Source organism: Dunckerocampus dactyliophorus, chromosome 4 (assembly GCF_027744805.1).
Source record: "Dunckerocampus dactyliophorus isolate RoL2022-P2 chromosome 4, RoL_Ddac_1.1, whole genome shotgun sequence".
NCBI lineage: Eukaryota > Metazoa > Chordata > Actinopteri > Syngnathiformes > Syngnathidae > Dunckerocampus > Dunckerocampus dactyliophorus.
In genome coordinates, this window is record NC_072822.1 from 23919624 (window position 1) to 23942555 (window position 22932).

The following is a 22932-nucleotide window of genomic DNA, read 5'->3' on the forward strand; positions in this document are numbered from 1 at the left end:
GCTGGATTTATGCAATTCTCCCTTTTTCGTTTGCTCGTCCCATCACTTCTACTCTGCTTTCCCTGACTGTGGATTATTTTGAGTCGGTACTGTATTTTCATTGTGCAAAATGTTATCAAATTCTTGGGAGAGCACATCTTTATTAAGCACAAACAAATGTAGTCACAGGTGCAAGAGCATGCCCTGGGAGTTGACTTTTGAATTATTTTGAGTGTTTGTGGAGGTTTTTTTTGTTATTTCAATTCTGAACTGTGTTGGTTATCATTAAAGGGGCCCTATCCTGCTTTTAAAATTATATTGGATCCCAGCTTACTTTTATAAAACACTCCATAAATCTCAAGGTGTGTACAGGGTAAGTCTGCATTCTTCTCCTCTTGGCCCAGAAGGCTCAGATTCGGCAGCCAACCACGCCTACTCTGCTGCAATTGGTCAGGGGTCAAAAGTCAGCTCCAGCCCCCACCCTCCGCCACTGCTCATAGGGACCCAAGCAAGGTACAATAGGTCTAATGCAGGAGTGTGCAAAGTGCTGCCCGGATGCCATTTTTGGAATGCAGTTTTTTTTTTTTTTGATTAACAATTGGTTGTAGTGAATAACGCAACGGTATTGACTGCCAACAGCAAGGAAAGGCAAGCTCTAAAGCTGCCCACCACTCTCGGGCATCACTACACACGCCAATCGCTAAACCTCAATGTTACTGGCTCCTCCTCGAGACCTTTGAGTGGGGGCTGCAGCTCTCAAGTGCACCCTGACATTGTCCCAAGTAGCCTCTCTGGCCTCGGGTAAACTGAGATGACAGGAATTATTGATGATGATGTCAACTGTGCTATCTGTCCAAGCAGGTCCGCCAACACTTCCTCCTACCTCCTGCTCAGGGGTTATAGTCCTGATAACTCAATTTGCACTAATTGACTACTGATTGAAGATCTCCAAACTGTACTCTTTTTATGTGGTGTGTACTACATTGCTAACCATCCACACGAATGCCCAAATACTGTATGTGTGAAATTTTGAACATTTTCAAAGTGATGACAATGAATTTCAAGCAAATTCGATGTGCAATTAATTTAAATTCATGAGAACTTCCTCCCTGATGTTAAAGTTGTGGGCTAATACCTTGCATGGTGTGCACCATCTCCCACTGATCCACCCCTACCCTTTATTGTTTCATTTTGGCGTACATGGGACTGACTGACTCTAATCCACGGCCCACAGAAGAGGTTTAAAACACTCTGGTTTCATCTAATCTTCTAGCTCAAACTTATCTGAGCTCGAATCCTCCTTTCGCAGTGATAGGAATGGACAAATAAAGGTCTCTCCCAGACCTCTTGTGAAAGGAGTCTGTGTGTTCTGTGGATTAGTGCGCTGTGTGTTTTCCCTGTCTCGCTTTCTCAATTAGACCAAAAAGAATGTTTAAAAAAAAAGAAAAAAAACCTTTTCATGGATTGTGACTGTTACCACACAGTTAATTTCATGTTTTTTGCTATTAAATAAGTTACATAAATAATATTACATTACTGTTGTTCAGTAACTGATGGCGTAGAGGTTTTGACTGACACAGATGTGTCCAAACTTTTTAAACTTTTTGCACTGAAGCAAAAATGCAGTGGGTATTTTGCCGATACGATTTCAATGCGTACAAAAGAGTAGTACATTTGCATCATAAAAATGCCTCCTCAAAAAAATCAGACCTCACACATCGCTCGGCGTTATATTTGTCTCCCACCGTGTCCCTGCGTGCTGTCGCCTCTCCATTCGTTTGTATGTGATGAAGACGCTCGCATCTTCACCCGCTGTGGAACACACATAAACAAGATGGCCGCGGCGTTCCGTCACGGATGGAGATGCGTCTTCATCACATACACACGAAAGGAGAGGCGACAGTGCGCAGTTTTGAGAAGCCAAACTATTTACTTAAATGACCCAGCAACTGAGCAAAACTACCTTCCTCGTCACGAAAATTCGACCAGATCTGGACTCCCGTGAACAAATGGGGCGTAAGCCTCTATTGCTATAGGCCACTGATGCTGATGGGGATGTCATACAACTTCATGTAAAAAAATCTGAACTATCCCTTTAAGAATAAATTATCAATGAGTACAAAAAATGACTTAAAAATGCAATACAAAATCGTGATGAAGAGAGGGTGGTATAGCGTGCCATGATTCATTACTTACTTTAAATAGTGCAATCCAAACCTGCACTTTGCACTCAAGGGTGAGGGACATGATGCAAATTCCTCAGCAAATGAATGTGGTATGGTATCTTCAATTAGGTGTTGAAACTTTCTCACCTGTACTGGCCGAATTAACATATAACTCATGCTTATATTACACTTAGCCTACTCGATCAGACATGTTTGCTAGTATAAAGTGATGTCAACTATCCCACATTCTTAATCTCATCATTCCACATTTGTTCTGACAGCACCGTGTGTGCCTGTGTGTGCGTGTGTGTCAGAGATACACATTCATGGCTGACATGACTGACATGTTTCATGTATGTGCATATGTGTATGCGAGTATGTCTGAGAATAGTGACAGAGTGGGAGATGACAATAAATGAATTGTGCGCGGATATACAGTGTTTTCCACAACGTTGGCAATTATGCTCTCAAAACGATGTTATAACGGCCAAATCATGCAGTCTATGGGCCAAATACTATACATAAGCCTTACCTGTGAAAGGTCATTCCCTGGGATTTGGTTTGGGCAGTAAAACGAGTCGTACACTTCCATGCAGCACATGAATGAGGCATCTTTTCCGCTTCGACTCTTGCCTCATTCAATATGGCGGCAACGTTGACGTACGGCTGACCGTACGAAAAAGAAGCGACTCAACAGTGTTTCACATGTCCACTACAACTCCCATGACCACCACACACCCGAAAGACGATGACGTCACAGACAGGCTGACTGAATCGAGTAACGTTTATTGTCTTTATCTTTAGAAGTGGTAAAAAAACACACATCCATATAAAGCCTATCTTGCTTAAATGCTTTATTTCCTAGTAGCTGTTCAATCGCCTAAAAATGTTGTAAAATTATGAAAATAAAAACATTACATACAGTATATATTACATATACTGTACATGTACAGTATAACGTTTTCTCTTTACACTGTGGTTTTTGTTTAGCTTTTTTCCTCGTTTTTGTTTTTTTTTTGGGTGTTGTTTCATTTTAATTTGGTCACGGACCATGACCGGACATCACACGGACATGTATTTATTGAAGCAACTGCAGTTGCTTCAATAAAGTCATGGAAAAATGTATTACATCACCCTTGGTTCCTCAGTTTCTTGTTCATTTTAATGCCTGATACAACTAAAGGTACATTTGTTTGGAGAAATATAACAATGACAACAAAAATAGCTCATAAGAGTTACATTTTTGGCAGTACGATGCTATAGCTATTCATGTAAGAACAGATCAACAAACTGAAGAAACAAGGGTGGTCTAATATTTTTTTCGATGACTGCATGTATATCTATATATTGTATAGATCATGTATTAAAAAAATACAGTGCTTTTCTCCTTTTCTCTCCATCTCTTACTCTCTCTCTCTCTTTCTCTCGCTCTCTCGCTCTCTCTTTCTCTAGCTCTCTCTCTCAAGCACACACACGCGCAGGCACGCACGCACACTGAAAAAGGCAGAAAGAGAAGGACGAGAGGGATTTTTGTACAGGCATATTTACGGACAGCTCTACAGTTGTAAACAAGGGTCCTTTAATGTGTGGCGCACGTTTTGTATGGTCCTTCGTTTTCGGCAACAGCGTCCTCTTGACAACTGAAAACACCACTGTCTGCCAGAAAGGGTATTTTGTTCCTTTTTGCTAATCTTTCTTTGCTACCAGAGTCTTTGCTACTTATTTTGGCAAACGACTTGGTCGTCTGTGACTGGTCGTGTTTTATAGATGCTTCTTCTTCTGCTAACCCTCATGTTCAAATATTCGTCTTAGCATTTATAGACTATCTAGTTTATCGTTGGAGAGCTAAAGAACCGAAAGTTAAGATGTGAGCACCGAGCTGTTTTGCTCACAATTAATGTAATCACTGTATGACTATTTCATAAGCATGACGCTCAAATGTATGTGTATATATATATATATATATATATATATATATATATATATATATATATATATATATATATATATATACTGTTGCATTGACATGCAGGATAAAAAAATGCTGTAAATATCAAAAACGCACACAAGCCCCAAATGCAACTGCATGAGAGCAGGACCCTCTACTCATTTAAAAGTGTGATACGCGCTTCCATCCTTTCATGTCCCATTTATACTCATTTCGTTCAACTCATTCAGTGTTTCCCACAAGACACAATCTATCTGTGTTTACATGGGGTTCCATCGTCATCGTCTAATTTGCCTAATTGTCCATAAAACAAAGCTCTGACCATAGTGGAACTTTTCAACAACTCAGACTCAGTGTTTGTGTGTGGACGGGTACAACAGAGCTTTTTGGTTTGTGTCATAAGAAATTTGTCACATTTCCTCATGTTTTTAAACCTTCTTTCACAACAGAAGTTATTGACTTACTGGTGAAGGCTTCATTTCTTGGAGCTGTAGCCGCACAAAATGAAAGGGGGGGGAGCATTCATGATTGTTCCTAGGCTGCATGTAAGTGTGCTGATTTTATTTTAAAGATAATGTACATGTAATTGTACATCTAATATCTCACTATATTGATACAGAGTGTATCAGCTGTATGGAGTTGTAACGACAAGCGACACAGATAGTCCCATTATAATGGGACTGACAGCGAACAGGTAGAAGCAAATAAAAAAACAAAACAAACACATGTTGCACCAACTGTGTCTTTGGCAGTCCAAATTTATTAGTGGCGGGCCACCAAAAATAAATGGAAACACTGCATTTCCATTGTTTTATCATATACTGTAACATACAGTACAGTATCAACATGAATAATCTGCTATGAATGGTAGTTCTATCCTGAGACTGTAAATACTGACATATAAATGTCTTATTTTGCTCATGTCCGCAAGGCACATGATTTTGCGTTGCATCCCATGTTGCACAATTTGCTAAATGGACAAAAGTATTTAGACACACCTTGTCCCGTTGAACGTCTTGAACGTCCCGAGACATTTCAGACAATCTTATTGTTCCAGAGCAGTTTGGGGACGGATGTGGATGTGTTCCAGTACACAAAATATCTTCCATACACAAAGTCATAGCTGGATGTGTTAGGTGTGGAAGAACTTAACTAGACCGCACATTGCATTAGGAATGATCTAGAACTGAAGCTGCGAGGCCCTTTCATCCAACACAAGTGGCACCACTTTTTATTGGTAAATGAAATATATACATGCAAACTGTGAAGGGAGGGAATAGTAAATGTTTACCAGTAAACTGTGATTCAGTGTTACAGTTTCTAAATATAATTTTATGTAATGTAGTTATTACTACCACGTCTACCCATTACCCCATCTGCAGAGAATTTTTAATATCCCTCAGAATTAGGGTACATTTTCATTTAATTTCTGTGTCCGTTTCAGTGTCCAATAGTTTCAAAGAAAGCAATCCACTCCACACTCGTTTCCATTATCGGCCCTGGTGGTGTAATAGCCCTGTGTCACAATACTTTTGTCCGTATAGTGTATGTTGTTTGAATTGTAGCACAAAGGGCATGTTATCCTCACTCTAGCTGTATGGACATCTCTGCTGATGTTTAGACCATCGCTCTGAAACAAGTGTCTATGTATGACACTTAAGCTATTGACCCTCTTGTGTTCCTCTATCCTATGGTGTTCAGTTAAATGACCTTATGGAGGAAATGGATGATAATGCAAACAGATAAGCACCCAGGTACCTGTTGACCACAGACAGGACCTTCTAAATCAGGGCCCTGTGACATTGTGCTCCATCAGTGCTTGCCTCAATGACACCCACAAGGCATTGAGGCCTTATCTGCAATGGCCCCTGCTTAGCATTCACGCTATTCACGCAAACAATGCCACCTCTTCCCGCTCAGTGGATCTGTGACTGACAGTGGGTGTTGGTGCACTTGTGTCTGACTTCAGCCTCTATCTGACGCGGGGGGCTGTTTATCCAGTCCAAATCTCCCCACCAAGACACAATAAAGGGCGTGTGGCTTCCTAACTGCTTCCCATGTTGTTTGTCTAACTGAAGTTTTATAATGGACTGCCTCTCCTTTCTGCAAGTTGGTTTCCTCCTCAGTATCTGTACCAGTTGGGGGGGAGGTTCGGGCAGAAAGGCCGCAGTTGCAGAGCTTGGTCAATGACAAAGTGCCCCCATAGAGAGATGACGATAAGCAAGGACCTTATATGTAAAGTATTATTTAGCAGCAGTGGACTTCCAGTCAGTGCAGCATTCAAAGTTTTTACACAAACAATTTCAGTGGCTTGATGGTTCATAGTTCAAGTTGTATTTTCACTGGAAGTCTATCCAGTGTTTACCATACATTCATAGTTTTTTGGCGGCTCGCCCAGAATACTTTTGGATTGCAACAAATAGATTTGGTGCTAACACATTAAAATGGGATTGTCTGTAAATGTAGCTTTTCATTCCAACCTTATACGCGCCTGGCTTGCCAGAGAATAAGAAGACGTAGAAGGAGGGATCTTTGTTGCCGACTTAAGCCTAGGTTACAGCTGGTCGTACGGGCTCCTATGGCCGGTCTACGTGCAAAAAAAGCGCAAGAAACGCATGGTGGGCACGCGTGTGACGTGCTGATTTTCAAACCGCAGACGGGCCGCAGAGGTTCTTTGTTTTGTCAAACTCTATTGGCGCTTACATATTTTTCATGTTGCATGAAAAACCTATGCACTTTGTACGTCTTTGTGCATTGTCTGTACGGCCAACGTGTGTCTTTCGTATGTTTTACTGGTGTCAGGTTTGGGCAAAATGTACATTTTTTTGTACGTCTCACTTGTGGACTCCTATGTGTATTGTGCGCCACACTTACACAATATTTACTTTAAGCACAATCTCAAAACCAACCATATCGTTGATATCGTTATAGACTGGATTTGTGCTGTGTCTCCCTCTTCCCTGCATGCAGGAGGAGGGAGGATGGGCGGAGCAGAAGCTTGCATGAAGCTTTAAAATAAAAAAAAAAATATCCTCATGTTAAGTTTGTTTTTTTTTTAAACAACTTGACACGCATATTTGGCTTTGATTTTGTCTAAACTCACCTTGCTTAAATTATATCGGGATATATATCGTACTGTATATCGATATGCAACCTAAATGTATCGGGATATGAGTCTTGGTTCATATCGCCCAGCCCTGAAATAAGGCAACAGAAGAAAGTTAATTTTTATTTTTAAACGTGTGGTCTATAAAAATTAGCATAATTTGTATAAGCCACTACTTTTTTCTTAAACTTTGAACCCTGCGGCTTAAACAGCAGTGCGGCTAATTTATGAGCAAATTCCAATCTCGTGACATCTCCTTTACTTCAGAACTGCTACTAATTATATATAACAGTATAACAATATAACAGTCTCACAGTGTCATGTTATAAAACACAAAACTTCTCACAGAGCAAATTAACTCTCTCTAAGATATACCTGAGGAATATACAAACATGTACCAATACAAGTTCAAAATGAAAAAAACTTTTAGTTTTGCCATAAAGCATTGTGTCTGAGCAACGCATTCATTGGGGCGCTGCAATGACGTCAGCCTCGCTCCGGGCTCCTCTGGTGGACAGAGTCAACCTTGCAGCGCCATCCATCCATTTTCTATGCTACTTGTCTTCCAATGAAATGCTTTGCTCAAACAAAATGCATTATGGGAAAACTTTTAAATGTTGGGTGTTAAGTTGCTGTGTGATGAGTTTAGTGGTCTTTGTAAGACACCGTGAGTCAGACAATGCAATTTCCAATGGGTTGACAAGCTTGTTGTGTGTTTTTTCATAGCTCATGATTGGCTTCTGTCAAATAAACAGCTGCATGGTCCTCACGGACTCATGTGCGCCACAATATGCCATTTTATGATGTGGACATGTGCGGCTTATACACAGGTGCGGCTTTTACACCAGAATTTAAGGTATATGATGTAATCTGCCTCTCAACCCCCTAATTGATTGCTATCTGTAGTGCATTCTTTCAAATTATGTGTCAATGTATCAGTTTTTCATTTATTCATCATGCAGCCTAGCTCTCCCATTTGATTGACCTGATATCAAAGCAAGGTATCTTGGGATCCCATGCCTTCATAATGGCGCCTGTGAAGCAGCGGCATAATGAAGCTTCTCTGATAAGCCCCTGTGATCAGTATGTCCCTCCTGCCTGATCTTATTTATGAATGGCAGAATTTGACAAGGGCACAGCTCGGGTGGAGAGCAGCTGATCATATGATACCAGCACTTGAGTCAAATGAGGAATGTGGACAATTCTCCCCCATCACTGCAGCCTCTCCAAAAACAAAAAACCTGGATGCCTGGTATCATAACGCCGGTGCCTCTATTGGGCCCGTTATGTGTTGAGGAGAAGAAAGGGTGTGGCGGCGCACAGATAGAAGCTATGTTTGATCTGAAGGTCGCCAGCCCCTCTGCTGGTGTTGAGAGATCCTTGGCAGATGAGGTTGGCTCTTATTTAATAACATGAAGGGGAAGCGGACCTTTTTCTCATAATTAGGCCTAATTACACAGTAGGTGTGGACAGATAGCCCGAGAAGAGAAAAACTGCCTTTATCCATTGACCTAGAGTCATATTACCTAGAGCTGTCTTGCCTGTAATGGGGAGCAGGAGCCTCAACCCTTCTCTTCTGCCTCCTCTCCATGGGTCCCAAATTAGATATTTTACGTGCATGCTTTAAATGAGACCGTCAGGACCATAAGTGGATTACTTCACTGGCACATTACACATTTTTAATCAGCTATAATTGTAATACTACAGTACATGTGAAATAAGGGCTGCAGATAATATTGGTGATCTTTGATTGATCACATGACCTCTGTTTACAGTCTTTACAAGTTGCTATTTTGCACGAAAAAAAATGAGAACATTGATTGTTTGTTCTGCAAATCCTCCTGGATTTGCAAACAGATCAGAGTGACACCCTGCCGTCTTTTTGTTTACAGTATGTTTAGATCCCTGCGTCAGTTGTTTATATTTGGGTTTTTGGGTGACGAGGCCTGGCACCATGACAGAGCCATTGTTCAGCAATGCTCAGCAGCTGGAAATGCTGACGCCTGGTTAAACAGAAGAAACAGTCCACTGGGGAAGTCATGAAGGGGAAAGTAGCCATTGTACTCATCTTATGAACATAGTTTGGCTTGGCAGCCAACAGCACCTACACAGTGACACCTCCATCACTGTCCCCTGCTGTTGTGTTTGTTTGAAAGGGAGCAGGAATTGCCAGTGGAAAGTTGAACACCCCCTGGTCTTTAGATAGTGAAAACAAGCTACTCTGTCTATGAGTCACAGCTACACATGGCTCTTTGGCAAAGAGGACAATGAGTAAAGCCTAATCCACCTGTTATCAGGGTGAGCCTCCCCCTGTCACACACACACACAGGCACAGGATTCTGGCCCAGGAATGCAGTCTTACCCACCCATCAGCTTAAGCGATAGACCCTCCAAAAACATTGTTGCTTTTTGCCATTTTCTTCATACCATGCAAAAACAAGTTTGTACAGTTATTGTCCTAAACATTCGCTGTCGGGTTTGCTCCATAGATACGCCTTTTGCAAAGCAGTCATATGCTTTGGTCCGTCCCATTGATAAACATACTGTTTCCACTACTTGAAAAGAGCTAAATAATGTAGATTTTTATAATGGCGATACCAATGGCTCGATCTGATTTTGAAGAGATGGGTTAGTGTAGCATCTGTAGCTGCTTCACAGACTCACAAGGGTAAATTAAGCACCACCCAAAATGACCTGCCCTTGTATGCCCCAGGCTCCCATTTCAATGCCAATTGCAAGGGGCAAGATGTAAAGGTAAGGATGTGTCTGGATGATCAACTTGGGACCACTGTTGGTCCCATGATGGAAAAAGTAAGCAAAATACATGAAAAGCAGAAGAATTACAAATTAACTTTCTTATGTCCCTTCTTTTTGTGTGTGTGTGTTTTTTTTGTGTAACAAGCTTTTACATGCTTTGAGAATGGGGGAAAGGCTCTCAGCAGCACCAACTGCTTGTTGAGAAGCATGATACTTACATTTATGTTAGTCTCCAAAAGTGTCCAATGATACCAGGAAAAGTAACTAGAATTGCTCGTAGCTTTTTGGAAAACCAGAATCTAGAGCGGTCGGAATACTCGACAAATATAGCGACAAAGTCTCTAAGTTGACTGATCCCTTCGTCTTCTTATTGTCTGGCAGAGCCGGTGCGTATGGGGTGTGTTGAGAAGCAGCGTTCCGATGCCATCTACTGTACGGTGTTTAAACGGAACGTTCCATTCACAGACAGTCCTGTTATAATGTGTTTATGAGCGAGGGCGAACAGGTAGCGCCAAATCAATTTGTGTCCATCCAAATGTATTCGTGACTGGCCGCCACAAATAAATGAATGTGTAGGAAACGCTGCCTTTGTTCTTCACTTCTGGCATAATTTGGTCAGTTATTGGTGTGAAATGCAGAGTTGCTGACAATACACAGTAATTAGAGCTGTGACAATGAATCAATGATTTATCGATTATCCAATTAATTGACAACTGCCGGTACTCGATTAATCGAAAGAACAATCTTCAGATTAATCAAGTAACAAACTAATTTTTAGTTGCAGCCTTAAATATATTTACAGTAATTTGCAGAGGAAATGGTGATTTGATACAATGACAGTCAATATTTTGCAGACAGTAAATCATACATTTGACAATCCCTGTGTAACATAAGGGGGAAACATGGACAAAAAGTCTTATTGCAATTTGCATATAATAAGTGAATACAAGTGAATATAAAAAAGACACTTTTGACTGATATTACCATGGAAATAGACTAGTGGTTGACACGTCTGACTTCAGGGCAGGCAGCATGGGTTCAGTGACTCACTCGGTGCGAATGTGAGTATGAATGGTTGTCTGTCTCCACATGTGTCCTCTGAATGACCGGCGACCAATCCAGGGTGTAGTCTGGGTTTCAGCTTGTGACCCTTAACAGGATAAGCGGTAGAAAGTAGGTGGATAATATTACTATTAAAATCCAGTCCAATCAAAAGATAATTTGTCCAAATGACTTTTTTTTTTTCATTAACAAGAAAAGGTTTATTCACAAAATGTATATGTTATAAAAACACAACACAAACAGCGATTATTAACATCACCATTACTGGTCCAGCCACATCACAAAATGATGAAACATGTTTTATTGGTCAGTGGTCAGTTAGATACACAGTGTTGACAGTGTGCAAAGGAGAATAACATTATATTAAAAACTCAAGAGTTGTCATTACATGCACAACTATATATATACTGTACCAGTGGTCGGCAACCCGCGGCTCCGGAGCCGCATGCGGCTCCGGAGCCGCATGCGGCTCTTCAGCCCCCCATGTTGCAGCTCCCACGCTGAGCTCTTTTTTTTTTTAACACCAAAGCAGAGGAACTGCGTTTTCAAAAAGAGTGTGAAATATCCTACTCACCACAAGTCCGTGAATACATCTACACTGTGTTCTGACCGCTGATTGGATGAGCAAGGGAAGGGGGAGGAGGGCCAGTGTGATAATGACACACAAAAAAGACGTCTTGAGTGTGCTACCCCCGAACTACTACGGAAGGTTGAGCAGAGCAAACATACTTTCAAGAAGTGGATGAAAGCTCCATACACGATTACAGCTGCTGGTGTTGTAGCTGACTCGCTGCACTGGAGAGCGTAAGGACTGGAGGAGGAGGCCGTTTACAGATGGAGAATATATGAAAGAGTTGTTCATAAAAATATCACAATATCTATTCTCCGAATTAAAAAAAATAAACAAATTATTCAGAAAATGAAAGAAATGCACCTCCCTGCAAATGCAGTAAAGGACAAGACCAATAGAATGGCAACAAACATCACCAGTTGGCAAATTGATGACATGAATTCAGTCCAAGCATATCGAATTGCCTGTGATGAGTCAAGTGATGTAAATGATATGGAGCAGACAGCACTGATATGTAGATATGTGAACTCTGAGGGACTTTTTATGTTTCAAGTTTGCAACATTTTCTTTTAATTTTACACAAACATGGGAACAACTCAAAATAGCCTGTATATTTCAGTGTTTAAATCAGGGGTGTCCAAACCTTTTCTAGTGAGGGTCACATCCTGAAAAATGAAAAGATGCAAGGGCCACTATTTTGCAAACCAACACATAGAGATATGCTAAGAAGCTATATGCAGCCCAAGAAAAACTGCATTTCACCTTTGTAATATAATAGTTTAATAATAATAATAATAATAATAATAGTTTATTCTTGTAAAATTGTGACTTTTGTTCTCGATTTTGAGTTTTTTTCTTAATATTTTGACTTTATTCTCAAAAAATTACAGCTGTTTTCCAACTATTTCATTTCAGCTTTCCTTTTGTACATTTTCTTCTCGTAATTATAGCTTTATTCCAATGATATTTGTTATTCTTTAAAAAAAATAATGTATTTTTTCATGTTTTCTGTTTTATTTTATTAAACATTGTTACTAAAATTATATTTTTCCTCATATTACCAGTTCATTCTCGTAAAATTGCAACTTTTTCACATTTAGAAACTATATTTTTCTCTTAATATTTTGACTTTACTCTGGTAAAATTTTTTTGCTGTTTTCCATTTCTGATTTTTTTGTATAATTTTCCAAATATTTCAATTTTCTTCTTATATATTTTGTTCTCCTAATATTTCCAAATTATTCCCATGTTATACATTTTCCCCCCAACCTAAGTTTCCAAAAATGAGGTCTTTATTCATTGTTTTTTAGTTTAAAAATACATTTTTCTTTAATATTTAAATTTCTTACTACTAAAATGACATATTTCCTCATGCTATTATTTCATTCTTGTGAAATTATGGCTTTTTTTTGCTAGAAACTTGCCTTGCTAGATTGCAACTCTTCTCTTAATATTTTGACTTTTGATTGATTTTCCCATTTGTGCTGCTGCTGCTGTTTGTTTATTATGTTTCCTTGTTCAATTACATTTTTAGAACGTGCTGCGGGCCGATAAAATCACAGTTGCGGGCCACAAATGGCCCCCGGGCCGCACTTTGGACACCCCTGGTTTAAACTATTTCAAAGTCTACACATGTACTATGCACTTCTGTCAGTTGAATTCTGTTGTTGTAACACGTACAATTTTGAAAAGATTAAAACTCGTAAAAGTTTTTAAGCTGTGTCATGTTGTGCGGCTCTCAGTTTTCTCAGAATGGCTCTTTTGATGCCAAAGGTTGCCGACGCCTGGTATATACTGTATGTGGATGTCAGCAACATCTATTTGTTACTTTGGTTCACCTCCGGTCACAGTGAAAATATGTCATTATTGACAGCCACTTACGTGATCGTGCTGCAATTTAACGTGTTTCTTAGCAGAATACTTTAGTCGAGTAGGTTTCCTGAGCTGCCAAGCCGACAGACGACATAAAAGCCTCAGCCCTTACCTGTGCCTCTAGGACAACGGTTGATCGCAAGAGTGAGAAACCTGAATCTGTGTCTGTTTACTGTAATTAGGCTGTCACAAGTTGTGATTTATGACGTATTGAGTAAGAAAGGTGTTTATCATACAGACTGCAAGGAGGAAGTCATGTAGCTGCAGGGATTGTCGTCACTAACAATAGAGAACATACAGACGGTATGTGAAACAACTGTCTGCTGTGTGACAGACTTTTAAAGCAAGTTGAAGCTATTCCCTTTCAGTATAAAATTAATTCATTCTTTAAAAAAAGAGTAAAAGTAGTACAGTATTGTAGAGTGAATCCGAGGGGCATTACATGTTCGCCTTGTTTCAAGTTGTACGATAATCAGTCCATGTGGTATCACTTTTTGGTAGCCCTCTGTGTACCATTTTCACCGTTACAGTACCTCACAGCTGTTACATTCAAGCTTCTTTATGGGCCTTGATTGTGTGTTTGATTAAAAATCATTTCATTATTGTGGAACCATCTCAAACAGCAAAACATCCATAGTGCTTGACATTTGTCATTTTTCTGTTTCAGTGGCCGTTGTGAGATGGCTTTGTGGTAACTGCATGAAGTGCAGTGATGTCTCGACCTGCTCCGTGCCCAATCTACACCCTGAGGGGCGCCGGTGGACCCATCAACACCCTTCACTTCAGTTGCCATGGAGGAGACACTCCTCTCCTGTTCTCTGGGTAAGATAATGGCCTAATCTCATACCTATAGAGTAACAACAAAGGGTATGATTTTATAATTAGCATTAGTTGAGTTTGGCTTGGCATCAGTACCACCTATTGTGGAATGTATATTCATCTCTACTTGTCCAGAAGTATTTGCAGAAGTTGTACAATTTGCCTTTAGATGTCAACAAGATGGATATGAAATGACATAATTGGCATAGGACACTGCTGGAGGGATTATACTGTATCTCACAGCTGGCCTGGACATGCCTTGGTGTCCTCCCGGTGGAGCTGGAAGAGGTGACTGGGGACTGGGAAGTCTGGGCTTCCCTACTGAGACTGCCACTCCCGCGACCGGGACCTGAATAAGCTGAAGCGGATGGATGGATGGATGGATGGATGGATGGATGGATGGACATATCCGTATTTTACATTAAGCTGAAAGCCTGCAGCTCGGAGGATTCGCAGTCACATGGCATTCACTATTTATGAATGATTGTCATTTTATGCAGGTCCTTACATTTTCACAGGCAGTCAGATGTTGGCCTTAACTGTGAGAATAACAAACAGAGCTTTCATTCTTACAGATCAGGGAAGGGTGCCATTCATATGTGGAATCTGAGCATCAGGAGAGCAGAGAGAATTGTAGAAGGTCATTCTGGAAGTTCAGTCATCTGGGTCAATACACTATCCTCGACAGATACACTCATTAGGTAAGTATGCTGTTGTTGTTGGTGTTGCGGTTGTGATTCCATTCCAGTTTTTCATGAGACATCTGCCTCTTTCTTTTTCCTCTTGTTGGATAAGTCAGGGACGGGACATGAGGGTCTGTCTGTGGGATCTGGGTCGAGGTCGCAGTGAGCTTGTGGACTCTCTGAGTACAGGCAGCGTTGGATTCTGTCAGTGCTCCTTGCTGGAGACAGGATCGAGGACTTGCCTGCTCGCCTTTGCGGGTCAACAAACAGAGGAGGTGAGGCATGGAGGTATTGAAACCCAGTGGTCACCTGCTGTCCAAGTTGTAACAGGTTGTCCAAGTATAAGTGTTAAGAAATTTAAATTCCTAGTTTGCATTACACTATCTATCATTGTTTGTGATTACTGTTCTCCTGTTGTTTCATGCATGTGTTAAAAACTATAAATGTGTGATAACTTCAAGTTAATCATGTTGCCTCTTGTGTTTCTGGCCATTCCGGTCACTTGCTTGTGTAATGTTTGAGTACAGTAGATCTCTGCTTTTCGTGGGGTTAAAGTCCGGGACCACCAGCAAATGGCCAAAATCCAGTAATTAAGACGCCCATAAAATGTTTGGTTTCTCGCCTCCCCACCCCTTCTCCCAACCCTCTTACTAGCTTGACGTATGCCTTATATACACTTATTAAACGCATTTTAAAGTATAAAATGTATAATTACTCACCATCAGTGAATGACAATGTAGGATGATCCTTGAACATATGGAACCAGAGTCATGTTGCAGAAGTTATACAGTATGTAAGTTTCACTTTTGCGTCTCAGAGCAGCTATGCTGCCTTTATGGACTGCTGAACAAAGTGTGAAATTTCTTGATGAAAAAAAAACATTATCAGTGAAGCATAAAAACATAAACATAAAAATTGTGGGTTTTTTAACAGTGGTTCATGTATGCTATGCATTTTACCTGTATTGTCACATATCTACAAATGACTACCAACTTAGGTTGAATCAGATGTGTTTTCTGGAGGAAAAAAAAAGACTATTTTCAGAGAACAATTATTATTATTTTTTTTTTTTATGAAAAAGCCTCAAATTTTCAGGACCGTGAATGCTAAATTGCGACTGTGCGGGAATCCACTGCATACACCTGTGTCACACAGCAATGCAAATAGCATCTTTACAAAAGTAGCCTTCATGTCATGTGGCACACTTTGGAAATCAATAGTTCGCAGTCAATGGCTGTGGCGTCTAACATCAGTGAATGCATTCAATGCATGGGCACAGTGAGACGAAATAGGCTGTGTTGTTTTTTGACTTCTGTGTTGAACATGGGAATTCCCTGACCTGAAGAGATGAGTGCAGGATAAAATCCCTGCTGCATCATATCATTTATGCTCAACACCCACAAGCCTGTAGTGTTTGGTGCTGGGCCAAGGTCCGAGTGGGTAAAGGGCAGCTAGCTATTCAGACATCTTTTATTGCCTTCAGATTCATGTTACTTGCTCTGCTGTGGATGACCCACACTTGAAAGGGACAGAATAGTCACCTGATCCACCCAAACGTGCCTCTGCTAACCCCTATCCAGCAGGCCAGGCATCAGGGCGCCTTTGACTCCAGAGCACCTCAATAATGCCATTGTCCCAACAGACACAGACAGAAACACACTCATATGCAACATCCAAGACCAAGAAGGAGGCCACTGTTGATTTTGCCATTTTGTCTCTCCACTCAATTACACAGGCATAACTGGCTGAGACAGATGCTTATCAGGCTCAAATATGACACCCATGAGCAAATTCAAAAGAAACAATGAATACACACTTGGCCACAGAGTATACGCGGTGATGTTTTTCAGGGCCACGTGTAAAATGCAGTGTTGTTGAAGCATTAATGGCATACTGACAAGAAAACAGAATAAAGATTATCTGTTACACTATAATAAATGCCCTGCCAGCATATTGTGGCAGCAAAAAATGTATTAAAAAGACATATTTATCATCAGGATGATGAAACACATGAGCAGCAGATCACCTGAGGCATTGACAAGTCCGTAAGGCCTACTGTATTAGGCGTGCTGAGGTGGTGGCGGAAAAACAGATTGCTCGCCTAAAGCTGGGGTCTCAAACTCAGTTTAACTGGGGGTCACTGGATGTGAAACACATTTCAACCAATTGACTAACTTGTCAATAAACCTGAGCTATGGCAGACCATAAGTGATAAAAAAAAATATATAATGTGGTGCCGCTCTTGAGTCACACTACAGATGATCATAGTCGCTTCAGCTTGCGTAGATGAAGTTATTTTTTATTTGTGCAAGTAGTATGCCAGGACAGAACTTGGAATGAGTCAATACATTGGAAACATCAAGAGGTCATTGCTCAACATAACAGTCTGACTCATGGTGTCAAAAAAGAATAACGCTCTAACCATCACACAGCAACTTAACATGCAACAGGAAGATAACACATACACAGGGTAAATACCACTACTAGTAGATGATAATAAACAACACTTACATTCCCTTTAAACGTGTACTTTAAGCAACTTTTTACAAAAATAAGCCGCAACGGTCTCATCGCTGGGAGGGCTTCTGGCTTTCCAGCATGCTTTGCGGCACTTGTTTTGTAGAAATTTATAGTTAACCACTGTGTTGTTTATTATTCCCCACAGTAGTAGTAGTTGCTCTACGTGTGTTTACTTACCTGTTTCAAGTTGTGCTGTCATTTGTGTGTTTGTGTGATTGTAGTGAGTGTTCTATCTGGTGACCTCCCTATTCATTTCACTGTGTGACAAGCTCACTGCGCGTTCAGTGTTGGCTATTTCTCGCCAAATTAAAGAGCGTTTTCTTTTAAACAAGCTGAAGCACCTCTGACCGTCTCCCCAGGGTGCGTGAGTCACACTTATACTAAATGTTGATGGCAGGTAGGGAGCCACAAAAGATGGTGCGGCTCGCTGGCCACAAGTTTGAAAGCCCTAAAGGTTTAATGTGAGGCCAAATGAGGATGAATACGCAAATTTAACACGGATAAGGTACGAATACATTTTTGTAGTAATGTGGGTACGCTTGCTTAGCCATATGCTTCACTCCTGGCCTCTCATGAGCAAGTCATTCATCAAAAGTAACATTGGGTCAGGCTACAGATGGATTTATTATAAATGGTGATGGATGGACACTGCTAGTTGCAGAACATCTGATCTGCGGAGATCCTGGAACCAAAGTGACAGATTCAGGTTGCAGCTTGGCTTTTATTTTGTATATGAAATTCAGGCAATCAAATTAAGCAGTTTACAAGATCTCTGATGTACATACACACGGCTGTGTATAAATGAGTGAAATATGAAAACATGTTTGCAGAGGCATGGTGTTTATAGCTAATTGTAGAGTGTAAAACTTCATGTCTGAAACAGTAAAGGATAAGACACGTTAACATGAGACGTGTACTCAACATCTGGAAGGTTTTACACACACACACTTTTATCAGAGAACACTGGTATCCTGACTGTAGTAAAACCCTTAAAACCTTCCAAAGTACACTGTAAAATTTGAGCGCAATGTACTACTGTACAATGTAGTTGCATAAGTATCACAGTTAAGCATCTTTACGCCCAGAACTCTTGAAGCGTAATGTGCACTTCACTGAACTACTGTTCTGCTTTGCTGAATTCATATTGACAATGGTCAGTCATCATTTGTAATGTTGTAACTGCATCTTGCTTTCCTCAGATCAATATTGTTGAGCTTCCCAGTAAGACTCCAGTTTGCACCCTGGTACCCAATGCAAAGTTGGGGATGGTCATGTGTGTCAAGATGTGGCAGGTAAGCACCGCCCAATTCTCATGTGTTGTTCAGCTCACATTTACAGTAAGACCATACCGATTTGCGTTGTTGTCTTTCAGTTGGGCGCAGAGGGTTCACCCCTGTAGATTCTCCCTCTTTTTGTATTTCCTCGCTATATATTCCTTTATAGGACATGCTTCAATCTGATTGGGCACTAACAGAAAAAGTCAACAAAAATGCACTTGCGATACGTGGCACATAATTTACAACCCGACAGCTCATCCCGGGCCATTTTTCCAAGCGTTTCTTCTCAGCTGGCAGAGAGTCCCAACACTGTAATTAGAGTGTTTGGAATGGCTGGGGGTTCTTAGCCATATATCAGCCTGCAGCTGTACATCCAATCTGATCCCGGCACAAGTTTGATTTCTGTTTTGTAAATTAACGAGTCCCTGTAATTATTTTCATGGTTGATAATTACCGTGTTGAGGTTCAAGCTTTGTAAGGGCTTGTTTTGAGCTCGTGCTAAATTTGGTTTGATAAATAAATCAAACATAACACGTCTAACATACTGTATATCTTCATTTTTATTGTTTATACAGTTGCAATTTGAATTATTCAACCCCCTTTCACAATTGCATTTGTTTCAAAAAATCATGATGGCCAATAAAAAAAAAAAAACATTGTAACATTGAACTATTGAAATAGTTTTTGTATTGTTGGTATATTACAACACACTGCAAGTTTATAAACTTATCAACCTATGAACTATAAACAGAAATATAGAACTTACAAGAGGGATAGAATTTAAACATCTAATTTGGAGCGCATCTGTGTTTTTCAGTCGTATGAAAAAATTAGGACACATCATAGATGGGACATTATGGTGTATGAATGGGTGTATACAGTGGGGAAAATAAGTATTCTCGTGACACACTTATAAATTTGTGTTACATTTGGAGAAATAAGTGTTTGATCCCCTCCCAACACACCAAGTATTGGTCTGATGCATGCGCACGTTCATGCGTCCTCCACAGTTACATTTCACAAATAACAGACTCCAAATTAGTCCACAATAAAGTAAGTGAGAAATAAAATAATGAAGTGGTATTTAATTAATGTGATTGCTCCCCCATGCATGATATAGAGAGCAGATGCCAAATTGCAAATGCACCATGTAGAGACAGAAATGGCATGCCCGTTGTGTCTAAGTCATCAAGTAGTCTGCTTGCCGTGGACTGTGAAAATCACAAAATCGAGTTCCCAAACAAAGCACCCTACGCCTTTTTTTTATTGAGCGAGACTACAGGCCGAAGAAAGTTGCGAGTTCCAGCAATTTGGTAAAGAAGATGAGAAATACTTTTGAATTCAATCTAGCCAAGGTGTACGGGAAGTCCGCATCAACAATAACTTCTACCCATTTGCCATTTTTAAATATTTTGCATTATTTTCAGCATATAAAACTATAATTAGTATAAAATAACTATTAATAGCTATTACTATAAAGTAACTATAAAATGTAATGTATTTTGTGTTAATATTTTTGTGTGCGCTGACGGATTAATTGGAATTGGATGATTTCCTCAGTTTTTGTATGTTTTTCTTCTTTTTGGAACAAATTAATAACATGATAAGATAAGCCATCAAAGGCAATGTTGTTTGTTTAATAAAATAGCAAGGTATTGAGCGGTTCTATATGAAAAGTATCCTTAAATTACTTCTGATGTGATCTAGCTTAAAATGAAAGTACATTCATTCAATCTTATTTGGGTCCCCTCCTAATAGAATGGTAGGGGAGACACTACATTGAAAATCTGTGAAGGGCTGAAACTTTGACTTTCCAAGCAACAGCCTCAAAACTCTCAGGTTTTGGAGAGTATCTGTAAAGAGGAGTGGACCAAAATATCTCCTGAGATGTTCTGCAAGAAGTGTCTGACTTGAGTGCCAACAAAGGTTTCTCCAGCAAGTATGAGTCCTTTTTTTTAAATCAGAAATATTTGTATATTATTGAATTTTAACAAAATCACAATCAGCTGTACACAATGTTTGGACAGTTTGAGCAGAGAACAAGAAAAGAGTAAAAACAGCTAAGTTAACAACCAAAAAAACCCCAAACCAAAGCAAGCCACACACAGCCAAAAAGAACAAAGTCGAAGAACAAAGTCAAAGTCGAAACATAATTGTGCGTTCCTACAAAAGACCAACTAGCAGTCGAAAATCCGGTTTCAATCTAGGAGGATAAAACATTTAAATGTAAGACAGCAAATGAATAAACAAACAAAACACCGCGTGACAATAAATGGACAAGAGAAGGGAAGTCATATTGGGGAGCTCAGTTACATTTTCAGTACCGTAGTGGACATGCCCATACATTATGGAATCTTTATTCTGCAGTAGAATAGAGATGTTTTTAGCCATATCCAACTCCATCTCCACCCATGTGGAGCAGTCAGGACAATGCTGATATTACGACCAAAATGTAACCATCAAATATTGGCTGCCCAATAATAACAACGAAAATTAGGCAGTGCCATATATAGGAAGGTATAACAGAGTCTAAAGTGTCAAAAAAGGACTTTGGAATGAAGATTGGGAGGGATTGAAAGAAATACAAAGATTTAGGAAGAATGGTCATTTTTATGGAATTTAAAAAGTAGTGGAAAGGGGTGACCACTGTGTCAGGAACTGCCTCGTATGATTCAATAGGGTCAAAAAATTTCCTTTGAAAAGACATTTGTGCTTTTTTTGTAACTGTGATGCCCAAAAAAAGTACATTTGTTTTCCACAATCTTAAAACATTGGGAACATTGTGTACACTGATGCTGGCACCCCCTTGTTGACAGGTAAAATTTCACATTTACAGTATTCAAATTTAATTTATATCCTGAGAACTGACCGAAATCATTCAGTAGGGAAAACAAAGCAGGTAGGGAGGTACTGTATCTGGATGTGAAATAAAGCTTAATAGGTCATCTGCACATAAAGCCACCTTGTGCTCTATTCCGTTCCTCCATATGCCAGAGATATTCTCACAGCTGCGGATTGCTATTGCAAGGGGTTCTGTGGCCCAATCGATTAATAAGGGGCTTAAGGGACACCCTTGTCTAGTTCCCCGGTGAAGATTAAAGGGTTGTGACACCTGAGAGTTGCTAAGGACTGAAGCAGTAGGACATAAGTAAAGTAATTTTATCCAGGTGATGAAGTTGGGACCACAGCCAAATTTATGTCGAACCAAATTCTTTTAACTTCATACTAATTCATTTATAACATTTTATTTACGTAATGGGTTTTCTTTCTGGATTTTTTCATAGCCTGTCTCTCTCTTCTATAATAAACCAATCATGATGTGGACTGTGTGACCATAAACTTATGAAATCAGCAGGGCAACAAATACTTAATTCCCTTACATGCAACCATCTGACACTGTATCTGATTTCACCTCTCCCCTATCATTTTACCCAATTCATCATCTGATTTATGAGCTACTAGCTCTTTCAATGTTTAATTCCATGAAGCATAATGATCAATTATATCATAATAAATAATATCATAACATTATAATAAAGGACATACCGCCATCTGACTTCAAAGTTGAAAACCTCCAGTGATTCTAAATCATTTCAGGCTGATGCTTTGCAGAGATGTGGTTTTTTCTTCCCTTCCGCTGCCTCAGACAAAGCCCACGGAAAACCACACAGTGCAGAGTGTGAGATAAACATTTTGTGACTGACCTCTACAAGATTTGAAATGCGCATTAGTCATACAAAAAGGCTGGTCTTACTAACGCTAACCTAAGCCTAACCTTGCACAGTGAGACGCAACAACTTACAATAGCCCCTTTTCCACCAACATCTCCAGGAACTTTTATTACCAAGAACTAAAACAGTTCTTGGTCATCTGTGTGGTTTGTGTTTTCACCACACTTCAAAGTTCGCAATTTATTCAAATCAGGCTAATGTTGTAAGGAGTAGTGGTATACTTTTACATGAAAATGAATTAAGGCATACTGTATATTTACATGTTAGATATTACAGAATCGGGCCACACGGCGGTCTAGTGGTTAGCCTGTTGACCACACAGTAACAGTCTGGAGATCGGGAAGACCTGGGTTCGATTCTCCCTCTGTGTGGAGTTTGCGTGTTCTCCCCGTGCGTGCGTGGGTTTTCTCCGGGTACTCCGGTTTCCTCCCACATCCAAAAA

At 40.0% G+C, this 22932-nt stretch overlaps 1 protein-coding gene across 2 annotated transcripts in view; it reads left to right on the forward strand.

The window, feature by feature from the left end:
- The first annotated feature begins 3670 nt into the window (after window positions 1-3670).
- gnb1l (guanine nucleotide binding protein (G protein), beta polypeptide 1-like) overlaps window positions 3671-22932 on the forward strand; it is a 38420-nt gene continuing 19158 nt past the window's right edge. The window contains exons 1-5 of one of the 2 annotated variants that reach the window (XM_054774770.1): window positions 3671-3812; window positions 14128-14282; window positions 14855-14980; window positions 15075-15237; window positions 18682-18774. In XM_054774770.1, coding sequence (XP_054630745.1) covers window positions 14173-14282; window positions 14855-14980; window positions 15075-15237; window positions 18682-18774 — 492 coding nt within the window. In that variant the 5' untranslated portion in view covers window positions 3671-3812; window positions 14128-14172. The remainder of the gene's footprint in view (window positions 3813-14127; window positions 14283-14854; window positions 14981-15074; window positions 15238-18681; window positions 18775-22932) is intronic. The other variant, XM_054774771.1, reaches the window with a different exon arrangement.